Source organism: Drosophila grimshawi, unplaced genomic scaffold, assembly GCF_018153295.1.
Source record: "Drosophila grimshawi isolate 15287-2541.00 unplaced genomic scaffold, ASM1815329v1 contig_80, whole genome shotgun sequence".
Classification (NCBI taxonomy): domain Eukaryota; kingdom Metazoa; phylum Arthropoda; class Insecta; order Diptera; family Drosophilidae; genus Drosophila; species Drosophila grimshawi.
The window spans coordinates 811,044-837,960 of NW_025063639.1; the positions used below are offsets into that span (position 1 = coordinate 811,044).

Consider the following 26,917-nt stretch of genomic DNA (forward strand, 5'->3'; position numbering starts at 1 on the left):
TTGATATATAAAAAATATATATTTATAAGATTTTGAAGTATTTAACAGCATTTTTTAAGGTATTTATGGTCTCTGCACAAACCGTCACACTGCATTTAGTCATAACAAAGTAAATATGCAGGAAGCAAGAAGTATTTATCCTCCCACCAATGCGGATTCCTACTCAAATTTGGTAACTATTTAATGTGCAACTTAAATAAGTAATACAATTACATTTAATTGTGCACACAAATTAAATGCCAAAATGTAAAACATTAATTGAGCTCGCCAGTGCTGATAAACGTGCGTCGTTTGTTCTTTGACAGGTTGGCTTTGTTTTCATATTCAATTTGATTGTTGGAACGGGCGCGTTAACGCTGCCCGCTGCCTTCGCTAAGGCTGGTTGGTGTCTGAGTCTGTTGTTGCTGCTGCTGCTCGCCGTTATTAGCTATATAACGGTGACATATGTCATTGAGGCGATGGCCTGTGCAAATGCCATCAAAAGTTGGCAGAATTTGCAAGCGCTGCGACACAGGCGATATTCATCGGAATCGCAGGAAGAACAACAGTTTGCCAACACTGACAGTGAAACGGTGCCGTTGACAATACAACAACAGAGTGGTGAATTTCATTATTATCAGCTCACGCACAAATTTGAGTTGGGCGAAATGGCAACAATGTTTTTCAATGATTTTGGACGGATTTTATTCTATTTGTGCTTCATTATCTATTTGTATGGCGATTTGACAATCTATTCGGCAGCAGTGACGAGAAGTTTACGCGATGTTATCTGGTAAATTGTGCAATTAAACTAATTAAGAAATAACAAAAATGAAAAAGTTATGTTGCTGATAAAAATAACCGTTAGTAGTTGTGCTCACTATGCAAAGTGCGCTCAATATGCTGCGCTATATACGGTGCGGTTGAGAGCAATTTTTAAACGGCAATCAATTGGTGCAAGCAGTTATCGATAAGTGCGCGCTATTTTAATTTGAAAGCAAAAAACAAAAAATAAAAAGAATCCTAATTTATTGTAACAAATTAAAGTAAGTAGTTAACTATATAAAATCACAATAATGCTTTATATATTAATATTATTTATATTAATATTTATTAAGGGAAGCAGATATCGATAAAAGCCTGTCCGGTTTAAATTTGAAAGTGGGAAAATCAAAAACTGTTACGAAAAACAAAAAATGAATGGAAAATTAGGGAAATTTAAATGTAAAGAACTATAATAAGCAGTAAACTATATGTAATATATATATAATATATTAATAATCGTATTTATTTATTTACTTGCAGCGATTACGGGCACAAAAATATTTCAATTTTGTCAACTTTGGAGACGCGTTCGATATATTTGCCTGGAGATTTTGAGAGTAATAACAATCGTGCCTGTTGGCCACAGTCAGAAACAACAATATCGCGGAAAATGATTTACAGACTGATATTAATGGGTTTTACGCTGATTTTTGGACCGCTCGTCTTTTGTGGCATACAAAAAACCAAATATTTGCAAATATTGACGGCAATTTGTCGCTGGTTGGGTGAGTTTTGAATGAAGTAAATAATATTAATCATAAATATTTAGTTATATATTTTGCTATGAATTTACAGCCTTTGCACTGATGATTTGCATAACAATTAAAATGCTGGCGACGGATGGAAAACGCGGTCATCCAAATGCCGCAAATATTTATGCAATTCCTGCATTATTCGGGGCCTGCGTTTATTCCTTTATGTGTCATCATTCGCTGCCCGGTTTATTGGCCCCGTTGCGCTCCAAATGCTCCGTATCGAGCATATTATCCATCGATTATATAGTCATTTGTGCATTTTATTTAATCTTGGCATTAACTGGCATTTTTGCCTTTGAGCACGTTCAGGATTTGTACACCTTAAATTTCTTACCGGATCAGTTCGATGACGATGGCTGGTTATCGCAGCTGCTCATTGTTATCGATTACTTTTTATCGCTATTTCCAGTATTTACCTTGTCCACCAGTTATCCTTTGATTGCGATAACACTTAAGAATAATTTGCAAACCTTATTTTTGGACATGTCTCGCTTGGAATCTTATAATTCTTTTGTTTGCTTTTTATTGCCGCTTTTAGCCATTTTACCGCCGTTTTGTGTGGCTTTTTTCACCGAAAATTTATCGAATTTGGTTGCGTTTACGGGCAGTTATGCTGGCGTTGGGATTCAGTATGTAATTCCCGTATTTTTGGTTTATTACTCGAGACGTACGTGCTCCGAATTATTGGGTAGCGGTATTCCCAATCATTTTCGCAGCTCATTTCGCTCCAATTTTTGGCTGGTTTTGGTTTTAAGCTGGTCGGGTTTATCTATGCTTTTAGTTACCATTAATTTGTGCACTTGAACCAGTGATAAAGGATTTTTAAACATGGGCTGTGAAATTCCGGATTATAAATTACATTTCAAATAAAAACGTACAATATTTAATCAAAGTTTAAAAGATTCTTTACATATTACAACTGTAAGTAATTTGTTCCATTTCAGAATATGTATTGGGAGACAAAGAGAAAAAGTTTTGCAACACTTTTGCCGCGTGGCATGCCGTTAGTGAACACTGTCATGCTCAATTCAAGCTCAACATCCTGTGGTCCTTCCAAGGCGCGCTTTAAAACCAAATCCACTTGATTTTTTGTCTTCAAAGTGCTGTAAAATGAATATAGATATCGATAAACATCGATTATATATCGGTGGCGAAATTTGAAGACTTACTTAAAGTAAGCCACTGTTGCCCTTTCCACATTGCCTGCCGCTTGAACTCGAGCTACTTTTAGATCGAAATCTATATCATCATACCAAATAGGTCCACGGAGAGTAAAAATTGTACGTCCCTCGGGGGGTATCATTAATTTCGATACGAAAGTAATGAAATTATAGGTAAGTGCCGAGGGTTTCGTATAACACTCTTCGCCCTCGCAAAAGTTGCTCTTCTGCCTGCAGCGACTGTAATTAAATACAGATATATTAATATATATTTAAATATTATTATTTTAATATATATTTAAACATTATTATCAGTCAACTTACTTCTTTTGATCGGGATCGTTGATATAGCCAAGGGGACAATTGATAGTGGTGCATTTGTAGCTGCCACGTACATTTGTGCAAATGTCGGTCTGGAAAATATAAGGTATTGTTATCGCTTATCGATTAATTGTTAATTTGAAATGTAATACAAATAGTATTTAAATAATATAAGTAGAAAATATAAATAAATCTATGCAATGCTTTAAATTAGATTATATTTAAATAAAAATAAGTTAAGAAAATAATACCAAATGAATAGTAATTAAATATATATTTTAAGTAAAAAGTGGTACAAAAGAATAAATGCAATGAATTTTTTAAATAAATAAATAATTCTATGAAATCCGATATCTAAGTACTCTCACAAAGTACTCTAAAACGCACAACTCAAAGCCATTGCACTTTTGCTGAACGACATATCTATGGCGCACACAGCGATATATTGCAAGTGCCAAAATGAGTAAAACAATAATATCGATCGTATATATATATATACCGCCCAATTACTCACCCTGCCCGTGCACACATGGTGCTGACTACTCGTTTCGCATTCATCGATATCACGACAGGTTTTCTGATCGGCATTCAAAGTGTAGCCGCGGGGACACGAACACTGATACGATCCAGCCGTGTTAATGCAAAAGCTGAAATTTAATAGTGAACAAGATTAACTACGAACAGTTAACAGTAAGCAGCTGTCAAATATTTACCCCATGCACAATTTGTAATCGAAATTCTTGTGCATTTCGCATTCATCGACATCGTTGCAGGTGCGATTATCGGAGCTCAGCTCGTAGCCAGGATTGCAGGCGCAGCGATAACCGCCCCAGAAATTGATGCACTTCTGTTGACACAAACCGGGTATTGATTGGCACTCATCGACATCGAAGCACTGCGAATGATTTGGCCAACTATCGGCTTGATGCCCATGATGCGCCTTCTTTTGAAAGCCCGTCTTGCACTCACAATAATACGAACCGATTGTATTGTAGCAATTTGCATTCGATGAACACACCGCCTGACTATGGTCACACTCATCGATATCCGCACAGCTGTTGGTCCCATCGGGCTGACGCGACACCTGGTGACCGGCGGGACAGGCACAAATGTAACCACCATGACGATTCTGGCACAACTGATTGTCTCCACAGCTATGATCGCCCGTCTCGCACTCGTCAATGTCTGCTTGGTGAGAGAGTATGCGAGAGTTGAGCATGCTTGCATAGCTGTGTATGTATTTGTGTGTGTTTCTATACTCACCAATGCAAGTGGTGCCATCTGTCGTCGATTTCAGGCCGGCGGGACATTGCAGCAAACTCTCACAACGATACGAGCCATTTGTATTAATGCAACGCTCGTGGCTGTTGCATGCTTTAAACTCGTTGCATTCATTGATGTCTGTAAAAGTTAATATGTCGTGTTGTTGCTGCTAAGCGCTTTATAGTGAAGAAAGTATGAGCAGTAAGCGTGCACATACATGTATGTGAGTGAGCTGAAGTTACGCTAGGTATATAGAGAGGCATATATTCTAAAGTTGTCGCTGATGTAAGAGGGCTTTATAGTGAAGTGCATGGAAAAATGAATTTGCATATGTGTAAGTGCCACTAAACATCAACCAGTTGTTGCTGCAGCTGCTGCTGAGAGCGAGGTTGAAGAAATTAGCGAGATCGAACTACGCAATTAGTGATCCGCTGAAGCGTTCCTCATTAGTTCGCTGGACCTAGTCACTCAAGTGAGCGAACGTTAAGCGAATGAATTTTAAATAAAATAAATAAATTAAATAAACGATGAATGCATGTTAAATTAAATTAATTAATGAAATGATCGATGAAATTGACTACTGCTTACATATTAAACACAACTCCGAGTTAAATTTAACTGAACGCTAATTGAACGTTAAATGAACGCACAAATTAAATGCACAATTCTTTTGTTCGCTCACAACTGAGCAACTGCCTCCTTAATCGATTAGAAGCAACACTGCCACCTGTCATCGCACAGCGATCAATCAGAGCAGCGCACGCAGCTCCCTCGCTCACACAAATGCAGCCAATAGCTATAGAGTAAATCACAAATCAGTAATAATTTACCAACACAGGCGCCGAGATGATTGCGCTGGAAGCCAGTCGAACAGGGTCGTCGCATTTGATAGTTTGGCGTGTAATCCAATCGATTGTAGATATAATGCGAAGGATTTTCTGATGTTGTTGTCGTTTTGGGCAAGGTTGTTGTTGTTGTTGTAGTAGTTGTTGTTGTTTTTCTATGGCAGCGAAAGGAGCCTTTGGTATTGAAACACTCATAGTCCGACAAACAATTGTGCGTATTCAATGCACACTCATCGTCATCTATTTGGGGAAAGTAATCAAATTAAATTTAAAAATTATATACAGTTATGACAAAAATAATAGCAAAAGAATTCAATCATTTATTTCTAATTGTTTTCTAAATGTTGCGTTTATTTCATATCGTTTATATTTTGGCTTTTGCATAAATGTAACATTTTAATTTGAGTTTTAATTGCATTTAAAAAGGATATGGTTTTTTATTTTTATTTTCCGTCAACTGTATATATAAGATATATATAAAAATAGGTCAACTTACCAACGCAATTGCCTGACTCGGCATTGAGGGTATATCCCGTGCCACACGAAGTCCATCTCTATATAATCATGGAGATATATATATTATTAATTGATGTATATATAAAGAGTAAATAAGGGATCCAAAATATAGTACCGTGCATATGTATGAACCGATGGTGTTATCACATCTCTGAGTTGGCAGGCAGTTGTGATTATTAATTGAGCACTCATTAATATCTACAGGTATATATATATATATATATGCATATATTTTTATATGTATTCAGGTGCATTTATCATTTAATATATATCGCATTAAATTGCGAATTGATTTTATTTACCAACGCATGTATTTTGTGTCGCATCCAAACTGTAGCCGGCCACACAGCTACAGTAGTAACTGCCTATGGTGTTCTTGCACTCCTGTCGCGCCTCCGTTTTGCATGTGTTTTTGGTGCCATTCGCAGTACATTCATCGATATCGGCGCAAATATTCCCATCGAAATAGTAACCGATTTCACATGTTAAACTCTCTGTAGGAATAATATTGCTATTATTTATTTTATTGTTATTTTATAAGTGTTCTTATTTTTGTGTCAATAGGTGTATGTTAATTCACTTGATGTTAGCTGCAGCTCGTTTGGCAAAAATTCCTCAACTGAACCCTCCACGAGGGTGCCGACTGGTAATAGCATCACAGCGGTCCTGCAAGGTACCGATGCTAGTTAAGACTCGTGCCCCGAACCTTGTCGCTGGGAAAGGACCGAGTCATGGTTCGAGGTAAAGGGCCGGACTAAGGTGTTATGCGACCCGTGCCGATAGTCAGCCAGGCTGAGGACCCTCAAATAGCCCAGTCTTCTACGGAGCATATCGGATACCTGGCGACCTCCGATATTAATCAGCCTTACCTGCACATCGCGGATCTCTGTGCAGGCGGACATTCCTTTCTCCGCAGCTCGTGGGAATCAAAATGCATTCCATAAATAAGAAACCCCAAAAAGAGTACGGTACTCTCTCAAAACCGGAAGGGAGCAATCCCAAACGCAATCCCGACAGTGGCTCGCAAGCCTGGCCAAAGCGGCAGCATGACAAAAGTGGCGGAAAAGCCTGTTTGGCTTTTCCGTGGCAGGAAAGCAAAGCACTTGTGCAGCCAACCTGCCAGCCGGAGCGGGTGCTAAGGGCGACTTACCAACTACCAGCGCTGCGGCTAAAAGGTTCAGCTATGCCGACCGCAGAAATGCCGCAAGCATTCTAAAGCGGCAAAACGCGAACCAAATCCACCAGCCGAATGGCAAAACAAAGTGGTGTGGGCTAGGAAGGTGCTGCCAAACTTCACCCCATCAAGAGCAGAGCCAGGCAAAAAGACAGCGCTCGCAAGAAGCCCACGGACCCGTTGCAAAGCGGGCCAAGCTGCAGCAGGGAAGTCCTTTGCCGATATTGCCAAGGAGAGAATCCTGATAGGGATCCTTGACAAGGGAAACAAGGACGGAAGAATCCCGAGGAATCAGTGGAAGTGGGTGGAAGGAGCCCTCGCTGTCCACTGCCTGAAGTTACTGAGCAAGGCGCCTGGGCCACCACCGGTATGCAGAGATGCTGGGTGATACCAGGGAAACACGAAGGTCATCGCCTGCCAGGACGCTCGCTCGGTAGAGCTTTACAAAGCTGCCGTAGCAGAGCTTGGTGAGGTCTAACCCAGGGCGAAGCTGGTCGCTGTCGACTTGAGCGAATTCCCGAGTAGACCTCGTGCACGCATCTGGATCCCGGCCTCCTTAAAGGAACCGGACCAGGTGCTTAACCATCTGCAACTATGCAACCCCTCTCTTCCCACCCATGACTGGAGGGTGGTGCAGATTGAGGCCACCGAGGGGCCAACAAATCAGGCTGTGCTAATCCTAAACAAGGAATCGCTGGCCCCCATTGAAGCCGCCAAGGGCGAGCTAAACTTCGGCTTCGGCTCCATTACCGTTAAGGTATATAAATCGATGGCACCGGCCGGAGGAGACCCTGTTGTCTGTAACAAGACGGCTGAACAGGGTCTTCCTGCAGAGATCGGAGCAACCGATGAGGAGCAGGAGCCAGGTTATACGTCGGACACGTCGACTCTGACTCGGGGCCTTGAGGCCTTGTGTCACGAGTTGGACGAAGATGATTTCACGCTGTCGGACGAGGACGACATTAAAGTCAATTGGTTTAACGTGAGCACCTGCCGACGAGGACGACAGCAACAACACGGTGGTGAGGGTGGAATCTCCGGATGTCCTTGAGACTACGGCAGATAAACCTTCACCACAGTAAAGCAGCATCCGCTGCTCTGATGCTCCGCCTGGCTGGAGGCGGAGACGACATAGTACTAGTCCAAGAACCTTGGGTGATTGGACGAAAGGTTTGCGGGCTAGGCAACAAAAATTACAAGCTGTTAGTAGCTGGAAATGAAGGTAAAAAACGCACCTGCATCCTCGTGAAAAAACATCTAAATATTTTTCTGCTCTATAATTTTAGCAATGATGACAACACAGCGGTAAGCCAGGAGCTCCAGTCAGCTTCGATATATATGGCCCACGACAGCGCCGGCCCGCCACCAGATGAGACTACTTTAGTATGTAATACGGGTAATGAACCCACATTCATTATTAAAAATAGACGAGAGGTCATTGATCTGACCCTCATCTCACAATCTATGAGTGACCAGCTAATAGGTTGGAGAGTGTCTGATGACCACTCCTTCTCTGATCACAGATACATAGAATTTGAGCTCCTCGCGAGCCATCCAGAACCAGTTCACTTCATAAATCAAAGGAAGGCGAACTGGGAAATTTTCAAAGGCAAACTTGACCGAACCCTTTCGGAACACCCACCGAAAGGCCCGGACAACTTAGCTCATCTTTGCAATCTGACAGAGACTTTCACATCAGCATGTAATAAGGCTTTTAAGGCAGCTTGCCCTATCAGTAAGCCAGTGCACAAGAAGAAAGCACCATGGTGGACATCTCAACTAAATGTCCTTCGACAAAGTTGCAGGTCTCTCTTCAACGCAGCGAAAGCGCAAAATAACGACCTGCAATGGTCAAAATACAAATCAAGTCTGGCTGAATATAAAAAAGCCACCAGACGGGAAAGAAGGAAATCTTGGAGAGATTTCTGCACGGATATTGATTCAACTACTGAAGCTGCAAGGCTTAGAAAAGTTTTATCAAAAACCACACCCACAAAAAAGGATGACAACTCTTGGTCGGTCTCCAGTGAAGAGTCACTGGAAATCCTCCTTAAAACATACTTCCCTGGCTGCTCCGAGCAACTGTATAGAGAACACATCCTTGAAGTCTCTTATACACAAAGGTAACATCAAGTGGGTAGTGAACAGCTTCAAGCCGTTCAAATTTCCAGGCCCAGACCAAATAAGCCCAGTCCAACTACAAAAGGCGGGAAATACAGCCATAAAGTGGCTACATGAGTACTTCAGGAAGATTCTGAAGACTGGTCGCATCCCACCGACATGGCTCCAATCAAAAATAACCTTCATACCCAAAGCTGGGAAGCCATCGCACACCAGCGCCAAAGATTTCAGACCCATCAGTCTGTCATCTTTCATGCTAAAGACCCTGGAACGACTTATAAGTCTCCATCTCACAGCATCCATTGACCCCAGGCTTATGTCGGAGTCCCAACATGCCTACAGGAAGGGCAGATCCACAGATACTGCCCTTCACTCTGTGGTCTCTACTATAGAGAAATCTCTACTCCATAAGGAGTACACCCTAATAGCGTTCCTCGACATTGAGGGCGCCTTTAACAACGTCACTCCGGCAGCCATAACTGGAGCTCTGCTAGGACTGGGGATTGATACCGGTACGGTGGGATTGATCAGTCAATTGCTCACTTGCAGGACTGTGATATCCACACTAAGGTCGTCAACTCTCTCCAGGTTCGTAAGCAGAGGTACGCCACAAGGAGGCGTCCTGTCACCCCTACTATGGAACATAGCAATTAACAAACTGCTGTGTGACATGGAGGGGGGCGGCTGCCAAATAGTTGCATACGCAGATGACGTTGCTGTAATTTTCACTGGAACCTAAATATCCAATCACGTTAAGAAGGCAACAGTCGCCCTATACACGTGCAGGAAATCCATTGGGCTGAAATGGGGTATGTCCCCAAATATCGTTCAATGGTTATACACATTTATAGTCAGACCTATACATTTGGCCCTGTTTAAAAAAGAAAACCACCCTTTCTAAACTAAACAAGGCTCAGTGTATGGCTGAACTATGCATATCAGGGGCGCTTCGTATCAGACCTAGTGAGGCACTTGAGGCACGCTATCCTGGACATCCCATGTCTGGAAAGACAAGGAATGGAAAATGAAAAAGGCCATAAGACTCAGAGAATCCCTTGCCTGGGCTACTCAGAGCACCGGCCGTGCCTCAATCCTAGAAGGGAAGCCGACCATCCCTTCAAAAACAGAATACTGCCTGCCAGTAACACAACGGGATACTCCCTTCAACATATACTTCCCTCAAAGGGAGGAATGGGTTCATGGCACCCCCGGTCCACCGGCGACCATAACCTTCTTTACAGACGGCTCCAAACTAGACAACCGCGTAGGCGGAGGGGTCTACTCCGAGCAGCTCAACATACAGTTATCCTTCAGCCTTCCAACACACGGCAGTGTTTTTCAAGCTGAGGTAGTGGCCATAAAGGAAGCAATAGACTGCCTAGAAAGGCTCAAAGTTAGGCCTAGCAATATAAACATATATATTGACAGTCAGGCAGCAATCAAATCCATCAGCTCGATATCTTCAAATTCGATATCAGTAACAAGCTGTCGCAAATCTCTACACGAGATGGCTAAACAGCAGGTTATTAGCCTAATATGGGTCCCTGGCCACCAGGACATTGAAGGCAACTGTACAGCCGATGAGCTAGCTAGGAAAGGTACTACCACTCCTCCTAACACCAAGGAGGAGTACAGGCGCAGGTCATGCAGAAAATGGCAAAGTGCCATCTGTGCCCGCATAGCACACCAGACATGGCCAATTATCAACGCCAAGCGCAGCAGAGAGCTGTGCAGTCTAAGTCGGACCAACTGTTCTGCAATGATCCGGGCTCTAACTGAGCACTGGCTGGTCGCCATTCATGCCAACAGACTCCAGGTGCCATACAGTGACTTTTGCAGAAGCTGCAAAGATGAGGAGGAAGTGGAATCTCCGGAACATTTCTTCTGCCACTGCTCAGCACTTGCTAGGAAAAGGCTGGAAATCCTGGGAAACCACTCCCTAACTGATTTATCGGAGCTCCGACACATGAGACCGGCCAAGATAGCGAAATTCATAAACGCATCCGGCTGGTCAAATGTTTAAATGTTAGAAATGCTTTGAAGGCACGACTGCAGGAGGAAACACCCCCTAGATCCCCTTTCGGCATCACAACGGGCTAAATATGGCATAAGTGTGTCAGTCCATCGGGCTGACAGCCGACATAACCTAACCTAGCTGCAGCTCTCTGTTAACGGTGTGCATGTAAACTTAACAAGCGCTGCAATTAAAATGTGTAACAGCTTGCAGCTCTCAGTTAAATTAACAGCTCATGTGTAATAAATGTTATTTGTAATTAAACATTTTACATATAAAACTCTATTGGAAGTTACAGTTGTCTATAAATAAGTGTGTACAGTTCCGGGTAAAATAAGTGCAACACTCGCACAAGAAATGTTTGAAAGGTGATTTTAAAAGTAGCAGCAGAAGTAGATAAAATAAATAATAAATATTAAAAATGAACATTTAAAGAATTGCGACACGAATTGGATTGTTATTTGTTTTAAGAAGAAATGTCAGGGAGGAGCTTTTAATTTTTGTTCCCTATTTCCTGACACTTCTTGCATTAAAATAGGAGAACGGTCAACCTTTACAGCGCTCGTTAATATAACAGCTTGAGCGTTTACAATCCATTGTTAATATAACAACGTTTACAATACACTGTTAATATAACAGCGTCTGTATTAAAGAGGTTGTTATTTAAATTTAAATTGAAATTTAAACATTTTACCGACCTTCACATTCATTTGACTTCACGTTGTATTGATAGCCCTCCAGACAATCTTTGGACCGATTGAGGCAATGATAACCACCGTGGGTATTATGGCAATATTGTGTTGTTTTGCACTCGTGCAACTCCTCAATGCATTCATCGATGTCCACACAACGGCTTTGCTTCAAATCCAAAATAAAACCACTCGGACAGATATCACTTTTCAACGGGGAACAGGTGACATTATTATCGTCCAACTTAAAGCCGGGATTACAGCTGCATTTGTAAGCATCGAAGGTGCTTTCGCATATGTGTTCGCACAAATTTGACATTTTCTCGCAGATATCATCTGCAAGAAGTCTCATTAATATTTATTGTTAAATCTGTTATTAGCGACTTACCATCAGCTGTTAGCACAATTGTTCCATCTGCATTCTCTTTGCTCTCGTCACCCTCGTTCGCCTCCTCCTCGCCCGCTTTAGCCGCCTTTTCCAGCTCGATGTTATTGTTTTCACCTCGCTCGCATTCTTCACCAGACTCCTCAACATCGTTTCCGGTGCAACAGATGCGATAGGATTTTATATTTGATACAAATGAGAAGAGGGGATCTCTGCAATTTTGATGACTAACTTTGACCTGCATGCCAACTGGGAATTAATATAATTATTATATTTGGTATTACTATTAAATAAAAATATTATTAATAATGAAACTGCATTTAATTTAATTGAAAGTAATTATTAACTGAAAACTGCATTTAATTCAATGTAAAATAATTATTAATATAAAATATTATTAATTATAATTGCATGCCTACTGTGAATTATTATTATTAGTATTAAATTAAATTATTATTATATATAAAATTTACTACATTATTATTACTAATTATGAAGGTGCATTGCATTAAATTTAAAATAAATATTAATTTAAAAATAATTAACTAATTATATTTATTAATTGCGAAACTACATTGAATTTAACATATTATTAATTATTAATTATTCTCAAATAAAAATGATGTTATTATTAATTATAACTAAATTTAAATTAAAATTCATACCCTGGCAGGCGCGACAGCAATCCGTGTAGGAGGAGGTATTTGAATCCTTGTCACAGGATGTGCCCTTTAGGGCGGCCAGGCGACCCTGTTTACAGTGCTCCCTGTTCAATTGACCCGCACAGCAAACGCCAAATGTGGAATAACACAATCCCAGCCAGGCCTGAGGAATCTGTTGTTTTCCAATTGAGTTTTCCATATTTCCACACTCATTTGTAGTTCGAGCATTTCTCAATCCACTCAGACAGCATTTTCTTATATAATCGGAGATAGTTTCTGAGAGAGAATATAAGAGAATAATTAATTTATTATGAATGGGAAATTGTAGTAGTTAATAAGTTGTAATAATTAATATAGAATAAATTACAATCTGTAATAATTAATACAGAATAATATATAAATGTAATTATTAATAATCAATTATAAATAAATATGCAAATATTGATAATAATTATTATTATTAATTAATTATTAATTGGAATCTGTAGTAGTTAATAACTTGTATTAATTAATACAGAATTAATTTAATTATTAATTGGAATTAGTAATAATTTTTTGCAATATGTATTTGTAATAATTTAATATAATATATTTATAGCTTTTTGTTAATTTTTTAAATGCAAAATATAAATTTTATGTAATTATTAATTAGAATTTGTAATAATTAATGCAATAATGAAATTATAAATTTTAATTTGTAATAATTACTCTAATATTAATTTTATTCAATCTATTTTTACGTTTTTTTATACACAATTAATTAATTTAGTAATGTCATCTATATAATTATGTACTCAAATATTTTATTATTTAATTAATTGGCATTTTTAATAATTTATAATTGATAATAATTAATACAGAATAAAATTTAAATGTAATTCTTAATATGTGTTTGCAATTAATATTATGGAGTGCTTTAAATATTCTCAACGTTCTGCTCTTCTACAAATATAAGTAAAAATTCATTCCTCTACTCTTATATGCACTTAATCCACTCTCCTACATGTGAGTAAATAAACACAAACACACACATACATCTGTGCTTTAATTGCCTTTGCAAAGGTCGCCGCATTGAAGCAGTTTACACACATACACACACATGCATATTTTCAGATGTATGTAGTTGTATGCATGTAGAATTACAGAAATGTACACATGTTTGTATAAAAGTTGAGATCAACTGTTCACATAGCGCTGACAGCATAATCTGAGAGCTTATCTGACAGAACCAGACAAACATTCGCTGCTCAGATCTGATAAACAGAATCTTATACTTACACACACATGCAGACATCCGTATGTGATCAAGGCTAGTATGCAACTGTTATACAACTGTTATATAACTATTATAACAAGAGCTTTACACTTTTGCACATTGTAAAATAAATTCTATAAATTTTAATAAATAAAATAAGGAATAATATATGTTGACCAATAAAAGAAAATAAATTCTAAGTTATATATTACTGAATAATTTACAGTCATTTCTTAAAATATATTCTTTTAAATGAATCAAATACATTATAAATACGATACATAATACATAACAAATAATAATTAATTTTATTTATGCATTTAAAATCGTTTGAATGTGCAAAATAATAATTTGGAATTTAATTTATTTTATTACTTCAAATATATTATAATTAATTTTATTTAATATGTAAACTTAAATAAAATAAAACGATATATTTATATTTTAGCTAAGTAAAATAAATGCTAAATTAATTCTTATGCGATTATTTAAAATGTAAATGAAATGAATTACTTCTGTATTTATTTAAAATTCATAAAATAAACAAACAAACACTAATAAACATGTCAATAAAATAAAAACGAATATATAATAACAAGTAAACTAAAATAAATTCAATTAATAATTATTATTTATTTTTAATTTATTTAAATTGATTTAAAAATGCCTTTAAAAATCAATAACACAAAATGTGAAATGCTAAGAAGCACATAGATCCTAACACACACACGCAAACGTTTGCTTGTTTCAAAGTCACTGCCTGCAAATGCATGAGTATAAGTGTGTGTGAGTGCATGTTTGTTTGCATTTCGATGCCAGCGTGCATGCATATGAATATGTATACATGTGAGTCTATGTAGACTTGTAATGCTGACTCACCTTCAGCGAGCACTTGTTGCATTTGACACGCGGTCAATAGCCAAATAATTCCCAAGCAGTTCACACGCATCACGAACTACGTTATCAGCTCAACTGATCAATAACTGAGCAATAAAAAATCGCCTTTTTGGGCGGGGTTTTTTGTTCGCTTCTTTTTTTTCCTTTTTCTTCTCGTTGTTGTAATTTGATGCGCGTGTAGAAGACGGCTTTTCTCAACTGATTCACGCGCAAGTGGCGTAAAAAAAAATAGCCCATGTCTGCTGTTTGTCGTGTAAAGATAAAGCTCAAGATAAAGATATAGATAAAGATGGAGATGGAGGTGAACTACTATATTGAATTAAGCGCTTATCAAAATGTAGAAGAGCAAAGTATTGTTTGAGATTTTGAACAGCCCGATGAACAATACAAATAGCTGCAATTTTGAACGCCATATTTATTTTGCCTCGTCCTGTTAGTGACGTCACAAGCCGGCCGCCATATTTGGCGCTCTTTATCGGTTCGCTGCTATCGCTGTTATCGAGCCCACAACTCCCAAGGTGTCATAAGCGTACTGCACGACATACTTTAAAAAATTGGAAACGGCTTGTATAAAAGTGAGCATAATATTTATTAATTTTATTCAATGATTGATATTTAATTATTCATTATTTTAATAGCATTGTCCCTCTTCAATTGAAACCAGTGTCGATTTTTGTTTATTTGCCGCCTCGTAATTTGGATTGCATATCGTGTTATCGATAATGCCATCGACATTGGCTCTCAAAATACGAAAATTGATATCGCCATAATCCAGCTGGCTATATAGATAAATGGGCAAACGATTACTCATCACCCAAACACTTTGTTTTATTTCCTGATCCACTTTCAAATCATTGGGAAATTGTATTAACATCGAAGCATTATCTGGTTCCAAAAGCATACCGAGATTTGCACGATTATAGGGCTTTTTGGTGTCCCAACAGCCGATATTATCACGATGCACTTGTGTGTAGAACATAACACCATTTCGGGCTATGCCCGATGTCGAAGATTGCCCCCCAAAGCCACGATCCCCAATTGGAACAAATAATTGCGAGGTGTCCACGCTGCTGTTGCCGATCCAAAGGGATTCATTCAAGAGCGAGTCAAGGGGCACCATAAATTCCTTGAATGAATGGGTTAAATACATAAATTAATGGTTTTAGCGATCTATCGATTACTTTTTATATTTTACGTTATGTACAGTTATTATTTATTTCTTATCAATCTTACTAATATTTTAAATTGAAATTTTATATCAAATATTGTTTTTAGCTTAGTTCAATCAATTTTTTGTATATTTATTGTATTTTTTTGTGACAATTGACTTTAGTTGACTTTAAATAAATAAAGTCTAAAAAGTGGCTTGTTAATTACATATTCTAAAGCTAGCAGTGTTCTTTATGTTATGTTACAGCTGTTATAACAGTCTTAACTCTAGTTACTTGAGGCCTGTTAGCTGTTATTTATATTTCTAGCTCTGTATTTACTTACCTTACAATTGTTAGTTCATAGTTTATGTTATTCGTGCTCTGTTATTCATCCGCCGTGCTCTGTTAATTACATACACCGCTCTGTTAACTACTCACCTTAAAACTCGCCATTGGATGAAAATATAAAAGTCGCTCCCTGCTTTGACTCATGCCAAAAACTCCATCCAACCACTGAAAATTCAGGCCATAAACATTGAAATCAGCTGCCGATGGATTCGGTAAAAAATTATAATTGGTGATGCGCCAACTTCTGTGCTTGCGCAGACTATAAACCACAATGCCAAATCGCCAGACATCTGTGATTAAAGCGTGGGCATCTTCGCAGTCTCCATTCCTAACATCCACGAGAATATTTGAGTGCAACGAATCCTGCTTAATTTGCGAGGCGGGCAATTCAAAACTAATAATTATTTCATCCGTTTTCAAATCGTAGGCAATAATTTTTGTTGGGCATATTTGATTTAGTTTAATTGTGGCATTCACAATACCGGAATCGATTAGCCACAATCGATTGCAGTGCGCATCGATTGCGGTGCGATAAACCGATATCAGTTTGCTGCAATCGGCATTGTTGGGGCTGCTGTGCGATTGCCAATTCGGATACGGCTGCAGCGGTGGACTTATCTCCTTGGAGGGATATGCCAGAGTGACCAGACTCGCTGGCACTCCGTCTTTCCAGCGCGGTGTTGTGATAAACATTCGATTGCCATGCACATCGATGCCCAGTGGTAAATTATTTTTGGGTATAAATTCACTGTGCAAAAAAATTAAAGCCGAAACAATATGTAAAAATAAATACAACTATTTGCATTTAAATGTTAACGACCAATTGGTAAAAATTACAGGGTCACCTTAAAATATTGTGATGTGTAGGCTTTAAGCTGTGCTCGATTTCTGTCTGTTACATTTTGAATGGTCATATTAAAGTCCTACTGCCGCTGACAAGTTGATAAAAGTTGAAGGGTCACCTTAAAATGCTGCAAGCCTAAGCTGTGATCGAACTCTATCTCAAAAAATCTGGAAGGTCACCTCAGTTGTAAACGTAGCATTAAACCCAAAACTGTGACTCGCAACTTATTAAAAATACAACTAATTGAAACCTGTATCATTTCTAATTAATGATAAACTTTAGCAATCAACCAACAGACGAAAAATACATGAATTCACAGTTACGTTACGGCAAAAACTGCGTTGCATTGCGTTATTATGTTATTCTTTAAATACTTTTAATTAATATAAAGTATATTTAAATTATTTATTACCCATTTAATATTTATAAAATATATTTAAATCATTTATTCCCATTTATTGTCCATTTAATATTATTAGAAAATATATTTAATGCACTTTTTACCCATTTAAAATTGCCAGTTGCCTTTCGACAAATGTCGGATATTCAAAATCCAAATATTTCCATTCGTTAACAATTTCAAAAGTATTTCCATGATTTTTGCTGCCACTCCCCGTGATAGATTGGCCAAATATTGCAGCATTGACAGAATGCCTGTCGTATTTGAGGCCAACGAACGAACAACAGAAACTAATTACGACAAAACAAAACGACTTCATGGCTCAGCTGCAAAAACTGGTTAGTTGTAAATATATTTATATATATCTGTGTACATTAATATCAATTTGGGAATATATTTGAAAAGCGAAGTAAACTGTCTCACGCACGAAAAACAACTGAATAAAAGTGATTGCTTTGCGGTTTGTTAAGTACTGCAAATCAAGGCGTATAAAACAGACAAAAAGAAAAAAAATATATATATATATATGTATAGACTTAAGACAGGCTGCAAGAAATTTCACAGTTTGATTTATAATTAATAATAAAAAAGCAATTGATATATATTAATTATTAACTTTATAATATATATTCCATAAGCTTTAATTAATGAATAATTATTTCTTATTATTCTTAATTTAAATTCAATTTTGTACTTCATTCTTAATTTAATCTAAGCTATTTGTTTTTTGAGCTAAAAATGTTTTTATTATCACCACTATTATATTTATAAAGGCCAATAATTAAAAACTCATCGAAAACTAATAAAAGTGAAAGTAAAGTGCCATAATTTATATTTTAATAATTAAAAGTTGACTAATTCAAAAATGGCTAGTTTTATACAAACTATCGATAAGCTATGCCCGGTGCAGAGGTACCGCTAAGCAAGATTGGTCACACAATTAATAACAATACATTCTAATATGAAGCATGTATTATATTAAAAACAAGATTAAACGTGCTTTTTAAATAATTAATTTAATAATCAGTCAAAAGCCAGTATACCTTTTAGCACTCAGCTGTTGCAACCAAAGAAAATTACACCTAAATGACGTCACAATTTTGCACATGCGCTGTTGACCATATTAAGCTAGACTTTGACATGTTAATGGCTGTAATGTGTATATGTATTTTGTACATACATAAATTACATTAGAACAATTTTGCACTCGAATTAGGTGAAAAGATTTTTGGAAAAGCAGCAATAGAAACAGCGAAGTATATTATGAAAAATTAAAACAATAAACAAACGATGCAGTGTGAGTGATGAAAAACAATAAACAATAAATAAAAACGATAATTGCAAGTTGCGCCAAAAAGTATGCTGCTTTTGTGCCAATTGTGGAAAATCGATAAAAGTCAAAATTCCTTCACGGAGCAAAGTGAGTGAAAATATTTTTTAGAAAATACAAAATGCAATAAGTATATAAATAAATAACTTGCAGAAGGGAAATAGGAAATATAGGCGAGCGTGTGAAATTGGGTGTCTATAAGCAGTAGTTATATATATATATATGTGTCTGTGTGTCTGTGTCTGTGTATGTGCGTATAAATGTGTAAGTGTTGTGTGTGTGTATATATCTGATATAAGTGTTTTTTATTCGCAATTAACAAAAGGCAGTAAGAAGAATATTGCTAATTTTATCAAATTATGCATTGCGAACAGCTTAAAATTTTTTTTTTATGAATATTAATATATTTGTGAAAAATAAAATAGAAATAAATGAAATCAATGATCGCCAGCTGTTAGTTCGCTGACGAACCGGACTCAGTTCAACAATAGCTAAACGATCAGCAGCAGGAGCCGATTGTCAGGCAAGCAGCTCTTTGCTTTTTCGATGTTCATTGTTATCGCTGCGGTGCGAATTGTAAAATTCATTTTCAAACCGAGATAAATTATTTAAGTAGAAATTAAAAATAACCCAATCAGCCCAACCAGCTCAACAGATTTACGAAAGCAACCATGCTTTGGCCACTTGATGTATATAATTGCATTAATATGTTTTAATATACATGTTATACTTATTACAGATAGCAGTTAGAAGTCGCTTAGAATGCATAACGTTGGCAGTGAACTGCCCGTTGGGCGACGCACTGCAAATGAATGCAATACTGCTGGAAATAATTGTGGCAATCGCCGGAAATCGCTGAGCTATCAAACACAGCTCGCGCTGAACTCAAATAATGGCGAGGATGTGGTTCCAATGGTGGCATCAGCCTCATCCTCAGCTGGTCGCTTTAGTCCCCATCCAAATGACATATTTCTGGCGCAGTCGAGCAAACTGACCATACCACTGGAGAAGTACGATGATCTGCTGCTGATCAATGGCTGTTTGCCGCCGCCATCGCCAGCACCAAATAGCGATTGCCACGCGGAACAAAGCAAAACTAGCAATAGCAACGCCAATAATCAAATGCAACAATTGACTATCAATCATTTTCAGCAGCACAACAATCACAGTCACACACACAGTCACGCCCCCACGTATCCACTATCCTCCTCGAACTCGGCCTCCTCGCTGTGCACCATAAATTCGGGACAATCGCAGCAATTGGACAAGAAATACACGCAGCACGCCACGCATCGCGCCATGTCTCCAAATACAAAATATCGATTGGAACGTTATCGTGAATCACCCAAATTGAAACTGAGCATGGATGCGATGGGTCTCTCGGTCTCCTCGCCTGCGACGGCATCATCGCGTTACTTTCTGCCCGCCAAGGTGCTGCAGTGTGCGGACGCTTATGGCGGATATTTAGGTTCCACGCTGCATACGCCGGTCAAGCGTTATGTGCCAACGCCGCCGCCAGCTGCGGAGGAGATGATGACGACGACAACGACGACAGCAACAGCGACGCCAACATCGACGCAGTACGTCAATTTGCCTTATGGCGGCTATGCCAGGTCCAAGTGTGGACATAGTGAGGAGGCCCTCGGTCAGCGGGAGGTGCCTACTCCACTCAGCTACTCAAAGAGCGCTCAAACCTCAAACGGAGGCAATTCATCCTCTTCCTCCGCCGGCAGCAACAGTTGCCCCTGTCCCTCGCCCACAACAGCAACAACATCAGCTGCCACAACTTCTTCCAGGAAGCGATTGGAGCAATCGGGAGCTCCAATCGAGGAACCAGACCCCATCATTCTCATCCAACCCATGACGCTAAGCGATTCCACTCAGAGTGCCACCTGTCTGCATTGCAACACAGCTCGCAGAACTACGGGCGTCCATCAAACCACACAAACTACGGGTCCCATTAGCCCAGTGCCCGTCTCAATGACTCTACCACTGTCGGGCTTAACGGCCAGCGATTTGGGTAAGTTGAAGCAGCAGCAGCAACAACAGGAGCAAGAGTTGCTCGCAATCTCAGCGATTGAGGTTAAGCAGCAAACGGAAGGGTTTAACAACAACGGCAATTATCAGCGACATATTTATGGGGTGAGTGAGCAATAGATGCAGTTGCAGCAGCAATAATTACTGTAATCGTTTGAGCAGCAGTAACAATTGCAATTATACCAGCAGCAGCAATCATTGCAGCAGCAACAACTACATCAATCTTTGCAGCAATAGTTGCAGTTGCAATTCCAGTCTTATTTACACAAACAGCAACAACTAAAGCAGTCTTTACAGCCATCCTTGCAGCAACAGCAGCAGCAATACCAACAGCAACAGCTTCAATCACAGCAGCAACAGCAATACCAACAGCAGCAAAACCAGCAAACACAGCAGCAACAGCAACAGCAATACCAGCAACAGCAGCAGCAACAACATCAATACCAACAGCAACACCTGCAACAGCAAACGCAGCAACAGCAGCAACAATACCAGCATCAGCAACAACAGCTGCAACAGCAGCAACAACAGCAGCAGCAATACCAACAGCAGCAACAGCAAACGTTGCAGTCTCTGCCACAGCAGCAACAATTGCAGCTACAGCAGCAACAGCTGCCCACGCATCGCTATTCGTGTAAAAAGCGCATCATAATTTATATGCGACGTGAAATTGCGCGGTTTTTCGGTGTGGAAATGAGCACGGAGGCCGCTGACTATGCGTTGTGGTACGGCAGACATCGTCGGTTGGCGATTCGCTGCTTTGGTCCGCTCAGCAATCAGCCGGAATTCGAGCTGGACAGTCACGAGTTATGCGTGGAGAGCAACAACAGCAGTAACAATAGCAGCAACAGCAACAACAATCACAACTTTGCCTCCGATCGTCCCGATATATTGCCCACAGAGTCAACGTCAAATGTGGACAACAATTGCCGTCACAACAATTGGCGCAACAGCGATTTCAATGCCGGTGAATTTGTGGAGCGCAAAGCAACTGTTGCTCACATGCTGATGACTAGTTTGGGTTATTTAATTGCCATTTTTCACAAGCCGAACACAAACCAGTCGAATTCCAATACGGCTCATCATTTATTGAAAAGACGTCAGCGGCAATGGTCGAGAAGCTTTGCACCCAGCCATGTGCAAAATTTGGAGCAACAGCAGCAACAGTTAGATGTGGATGGAGTGGATGGTGACTTGGCGGAGACTTTGGCGGCGCTCATTGAGGAGGAGGTCTTCTTTGATAATCCCAGCGAGGCAACAACGACAACAGCAACAACAACAGCCTCTGCCTCTGGCAATGAAGAGAGTGTGGAGCGTGCCGGGCTTAAGCAGGGCACAGCTAACGCTCCGTTGGGCGTTGAGGCTGGCGTCTATCTTGCTGAGCGTCATCACAATGGCTGGCGCACCTCGGCCTTGAATGGACTCCATTTAATGGGCGACTCCTCGCACAGCCACGCCTCCCATCCCACAAATCATTTACAACTCTCGGGCAGCAATCGACAAAATCAAAACTCGATGCGCAACTCAAATTCGACAACTGCAGCTACAAATCGCGGCAATCGCATTGCTGCTCAACTTTTGGATGGCGTCCTCGAGAATTCACGACGTCCACAAATGCAACGAATTAAATACTTTGGCATTAATGATCTCGATGATCGCAACGATCATCGTCCGTTTTTCACCTACTGGATAAATACGGTGCAAATCGTTGTCTTGTTTTTATCCATCATTTGCTATGGCATAGCGCCAATTGGTTTTGGCACGGAACAGAAAACGGGTCAAGTTCTGGTCACCAGTTTGAGTCTGCAGACGGTGCAGCATGTGGAGCAGCGTAATCTTTGGATTGGGCCTAGGAACAATGATTTGGTGCACATGGGTGCAAAGTTTGCGGCTTGCATGCGACGAGATGTGAAGATCATGGAGGTAGTCACCAAGACGAGGCGGCAGGAGCGGGAGACTGCGTGCTGCATTAGGAATGATGATTCGGGCTGTGTACAAAGCTCACAGGCAGATTGCTCCATTAGGGGTCTATATCCAACGGTAAATGAGTAATAGAAAAATAATATAATATATTAAATATATATAAAAAATCGTCCTTTAGGGGTCTATATGAAGAAAGTGAATTATATAAAATATGCCATTTAATAATATATAAATGATTCCACAGTAATTAAATTATGTAGAATATGTCATATAATAATATAGAAAAATCCCATAAGCGCTCTATATATCACAATAAGTAACAATTCTAAATAGGTTACATAATATTATAAAAAAAATGCTTTCCCAATAAGTAAATATTCCAATATAATATAAAAATGCTCGAAAGGGGCTCAATATTTTAGTCAGTAATTATCTAAAATATGCTACATTTGAACATAATTTGTTTCTTTTTTCTTTATAAAAACTCAAAAGTGCCGCCAACTGTTATCGATCTTTTTTTTGAGACCCTCGAGCATAGTATCGTTTAACAGGGTTGCTTAACATAATTAGTTATGATCACACAACATTGATAATTTAACAATAGTACGCTTATATATAAATAATTTAAGTTAAATATAGTTAAAATATATAATATATCTAATAATAATTGAAACATGCTTATGATTAAAGATTAGTTAAATACTTACTTTAATATTTACTATAATATAAACTATGTAAATTAAAGTACAAAAAATGAATTAATTTTTCTCTTCACTTCAGAAATCCATATCGACTTGGAAGAAATGGTCACCGGGTGAATCCGGGCCTGGTGGACGCATATCGGGCTCTGTTTGTGGGCTGGATCCAAAGTTTTGTGATGCACCCGCCTCGATAGTGCCCTACGAGTGGCCCGATGACATAACCAAGTGGCCAATTTGCCGAAAAACGAATTCATTCTCGCAACGCTATCGCTATAAGGATCACACGGCGGAGCATATGGTCTGCGAGGTAATCGGACATCCCTGCTGCACAGGACTCTACGGGGAATGCCGCATCACTACCAGGGAATATTGTGATTTTGTCAATGGTTATTTTCACGAAGAAGCTTCACTCTGCTCACAGGTTAATATTTAAAAAATATAGGAAAATCTGGGGAAAAGACAGAAAAACAAAGCAATCACAAAACAATTAGCTAGTTATAAATCCTGTCAATTTGTATTTTATTTATGTTGTTGAAGCGTCCAGAATTATTTTATTTATTTATCTTTGTATTTTAATTAAATTATTAACTTAATAAATTCTTTCAATACGTATTTTATTTGTGTTACTTATGCTTTTTTTGTATGAATATGCTCAGTTTAACTTGTTATATTTAAATTAAATTGTTACTTTAATAAATCCTTTATTATTATAGTCTTTATTTTATTTTGTTTATTTAACTTGTTATATTTAAATTAAATTGCTACTTTAATTAATCCTTTAAAATCGAATTTTGTTTATATTGCTGATGGGTTTTAAAAAAAAAAAATCACAAAATTATTTTTTTTTTACTATTTATTCATTTTATATTTTAATTTAATAAATTTATAAATTCGTTCAATCTGTGTTTTATTTATATGGTTAATACTCAATTTTATCATATTAAAAATTTTTCTTTATTTTATTTTACCTTTTAGTTTCATTATTAACTTTTCAATTTAAATCGTTCCAATCGTTCGCTTTATCTACTTCATCTCTTGTTCTTTCTAGATATCCTGCTTGAATAATGTTTGTGGCATGTTTCCCTTCATCTCCGTGGAGATACCCGATCAGATTTATCGAGTGCTGACCTCGCTTTGTATGCACGCTGGAGTTCTTCATTTGGCAATTACGCTCATTTTCCAACACTTATTCCTGGCTGATCTGGAACGCTTGATTGGAACGCTGCGCACAACTGTTGTCTACATTATGTCAGGCCTGGCTGGAAATCTGACAAGTGCCGTGCTCGTTCCACATCGACCTGAGGTAAAATATATAATATGAAAATAATAAATATAATAATAATGCTAATATTAATAATAATAGCACTAATAGTAATAATAAAATATTTATTTAAATAAAAAAAAAAACAATACAAAAAGTAAAAGATAGCTTACATTAAATTAGAAATACAATTTAATACTTAAATTTAAATAAAATATAGGAAATATTTATGAGATTGATTTTTGGGCGTATTTTTATTATTTGTATATTTATTTAATGCCAGTTGATAATAAAAGCAAGAAGTAAGAAAACAGCTCAAGTTTAACTAGAAATCAAATTTAATATTAAATATAAATTTTCAAAGTGCGTGAATTTTATCATTTATTTACATATTTATCATTTATTTATATATTAATTATTCATTTATTTATTTAATGTCAAGCATACTAAAAATAAAATCTAATATTTAAATTACAAAATAAATATTTATAAAATTGATTTCGGGGGTGCTTATATTTATTTATACATATTAATTATTTATATATGTATTATTTCTATATTTGATTTATTTACTTAATGCCAATAAATTAACTGCAAAACCTAGAAAATAAATTAAATTAAACTATAAACTGAATTATTTAATATTTAAACTTAAATTTAAAACTAAGCAATATTTATAATATTAACTGAGGTATTTTTATATTATATATTTATTTAATTTATTTATATTTAAATAATCCAAGAGATTAGTTATTATGCATTTAATTAAGTCTTGCTAACATTTGCAATTGGAATTGCATTACATTATTTCACGAATTCACCTATTCCAGGTTGGCCCATCAGCGTCGCTTTGTGGCGTTGTCTCGTCGCTGGTTGCTTTGCTCATTTGGATGCACTGGAAGCACTTGCACAAACCATACGTAGCACTCTTTAAACTGCTGCTGCTGTGCACAGTGCTCTTTGGAATTGGCACGTTGCCATATCAGTTGAATTTTGCCGGGCTGCTTGCTGGGGTTGCTTGCGGCGCATTTATCACAATATCATTGGTGCCATTTGCCACTTTCACCAAATACGGACGCAGAAAAAAGGTAAAGCGATAATTCACCACTCTCAGTCAATACATTAACTCGTGCATATTGCACATGTGTTATCGATATTTTTGCAGATCAACCTGATTTGGACGTGTTTCGTTTTCCATCTGTTTGTTTGCGCCACCCTGATTGCCATCTTTTACATTCATCCCAGCGAATTTAGCACTTTTAATTTTGTGGACGATGTTTTTGGTGGTGGCAACAAGGGCTACACAAGTGCCACAAATAGCAATATTGGCCATCACAATGGTGATGTGAGCACCACCACCCGTCGCTATTCGCAAACACAAAAGCCACAATATTATTATCATCATCATTCCGAAGATATTATTCGAAATGGCGGCGGTGCTTTCACCGAGGAAAATATGATTGCGGTATGTTAAATACAAACAAAACAGACACAAAATGTTAAATTGAAATTAATATTTCTCATATTGCTATGATGTTAACGAGAACTGTACGCGATCACGCATATTAGTTGCAGAGCTCTGTTATGTACACACTTATATATGTTAACATTTGAAAAACCCGCCGCTGCTGCTTCTTCTACTTACAGCACATCTTTCCCGATGCGCAGCGGCAAAAAAGTGTTCAACTCTGGCAAAAGGGTCTCTATTCACGCGCATTCAGCTACAATTCCAATTCCAGTTCCAGTTATGGCGAACGCATTTATAAAAATATGCAAAATTCGCCACAAATCGCAAATAACAAAGATAATTATAATAATAAAACACGAATGAATTACCAACAAAATAACGATATGCATAATAATAATAATACCAAATTTAAGGGCCTATAAATCTTCCATAATTAAAAATAATAGGCAACAAATAGCACAAATATTGCGTGCACAACAAAAAAAATATATACAAAAAATGTACATAAATTATATATATATATTCGCAAAATATTGCATGTATCATGATCAGTATTTTGAAATAAATATTAAACCACGATTCACGACTCAATA

General features: G+C 37.9%; 5 protein-coding genes across 5 annotated transcripts; 3 read left to right on the forward strand and 2 right to left on the reverse strand.

The window, feature by feature from the left end:
- The first annotated feature begins 97 nt into the window (after window positions 1-97).
- Window positions 98-2,451, forward strand: LOC6570258 (transmembrane protein 104 homolog). Its single transcript, XM_001996499.2, has 4 exons — window positions 98-172; window positions 306-772; window positions 1,285-1,529; window positions 1,600-2,451. Exons 1-4 carry the CDS (start codon window positions 116-118, stop codon window positions 2,361-2,363), a joined length of 1,533 nt encoding a protein of 510 aa, XP_001996535.1. The 5' UTR covers window positions 98-115; the 3' UTR covers window positions 2,364-2,451.
- LOC6570257 (fibulin-1) lies at window positions 2,427-15,071 on the reverse strand. The gene is made up of 14 exons (XM_001996498.3): window positions 14,844-15,071; window positions 12,713-12,985; window positions 12,051-12,296; window positions 11,672-11,998; window positions 5,967-6,158; window positions 5,780-5,862; window positions 5,645-5,702; window positions 5,134-5,388; window positions 4,304-4,441; window positions 3,754-4,225; window positions 3,555-3,687; window positions 3,044-3,132; window positions 2,729-2,959; window positions 2,427-2,662 (listed from the first exon to the last, which is right to left on the reverse strand). Exons 1-14 carry the CDS (start codon window positions 14,911-14,913, stop codon window positions 2,500-2,502), a joined length of 2,730 nt encoding a protein of 909 aa, XP_001996534.2. The 5' UTR covers window positions 14,914-15,071; the 3' UTR covers window positions 2,427-2,499.
- Window positions 9,984-11,436, forward strand: LOC122322808. The gene has a single exon (XM_043215915.1). It carries the CDS (start codon window positions 9,984-9,986, stop codon window positions 10,980-10,982), a length of 999 nt encoding a protein of 332 aa, XP_043071850.1. The 3' UTR covers window positions 10,983-11,436.
- A 373-nt stretch (window positions 15,072-15,444) lies between the features above and the next one.
- LOC6570287 (protein yellow) lies at window positions 15,445-17,951 on the reverse strand. Its single transcript, XM_001996497.2, has 3 exons — window positions 17,709-17,951; window positions 16,451-17,108; window positions 15,445-15,987 (listed from the first exon to the last, which is right to left on the reverse strand). Exons 1-3 carry the CDS (start codon window positions 17,921-17,923, stop codon window positions 15,493-15,495), a joined length of 1,368 nt encoding a protein of 455 aa, XP_001996533.1. The 5' UTR covers window positions 17,924-17,951; the 3' UTR covers window positions 15,445-15,492.
- A 977-nt stretch (window positions 17,952-18,928) lies between these two features.
- LOC6570286 (inactive rhomboid protein 1) lies at window positions 18,929-26,910 on the forward strand. Its single transcript, XM_043215878.1, has 9 exons — window positions 18,929-19,024; window positions 19,674-21,076; window positions 21,260-21,295; window positions 21,521-23,011; window positions 23,675-24,016; window positions 24,644-24,898; window positions 25,687-25,944; window positions 26,022-26,321; window positions 26,504-26,910. Exons 2-9 carry the CDS (start codon window positions 19,697-19,699, stop codon window positions 26,744-26,746), a joined length of 4,305 nt encoding a protein of 1,434 aa, XP_043071813.1. The 5' UTR covers window positions 18,929-19,024; window positions 19,674-19,696; the 3' UTR covers window positions 26,747-26,910.
- The last annotated feature ends 7 nt before the right edge of the window (window positions 26,911-26,917 follow it).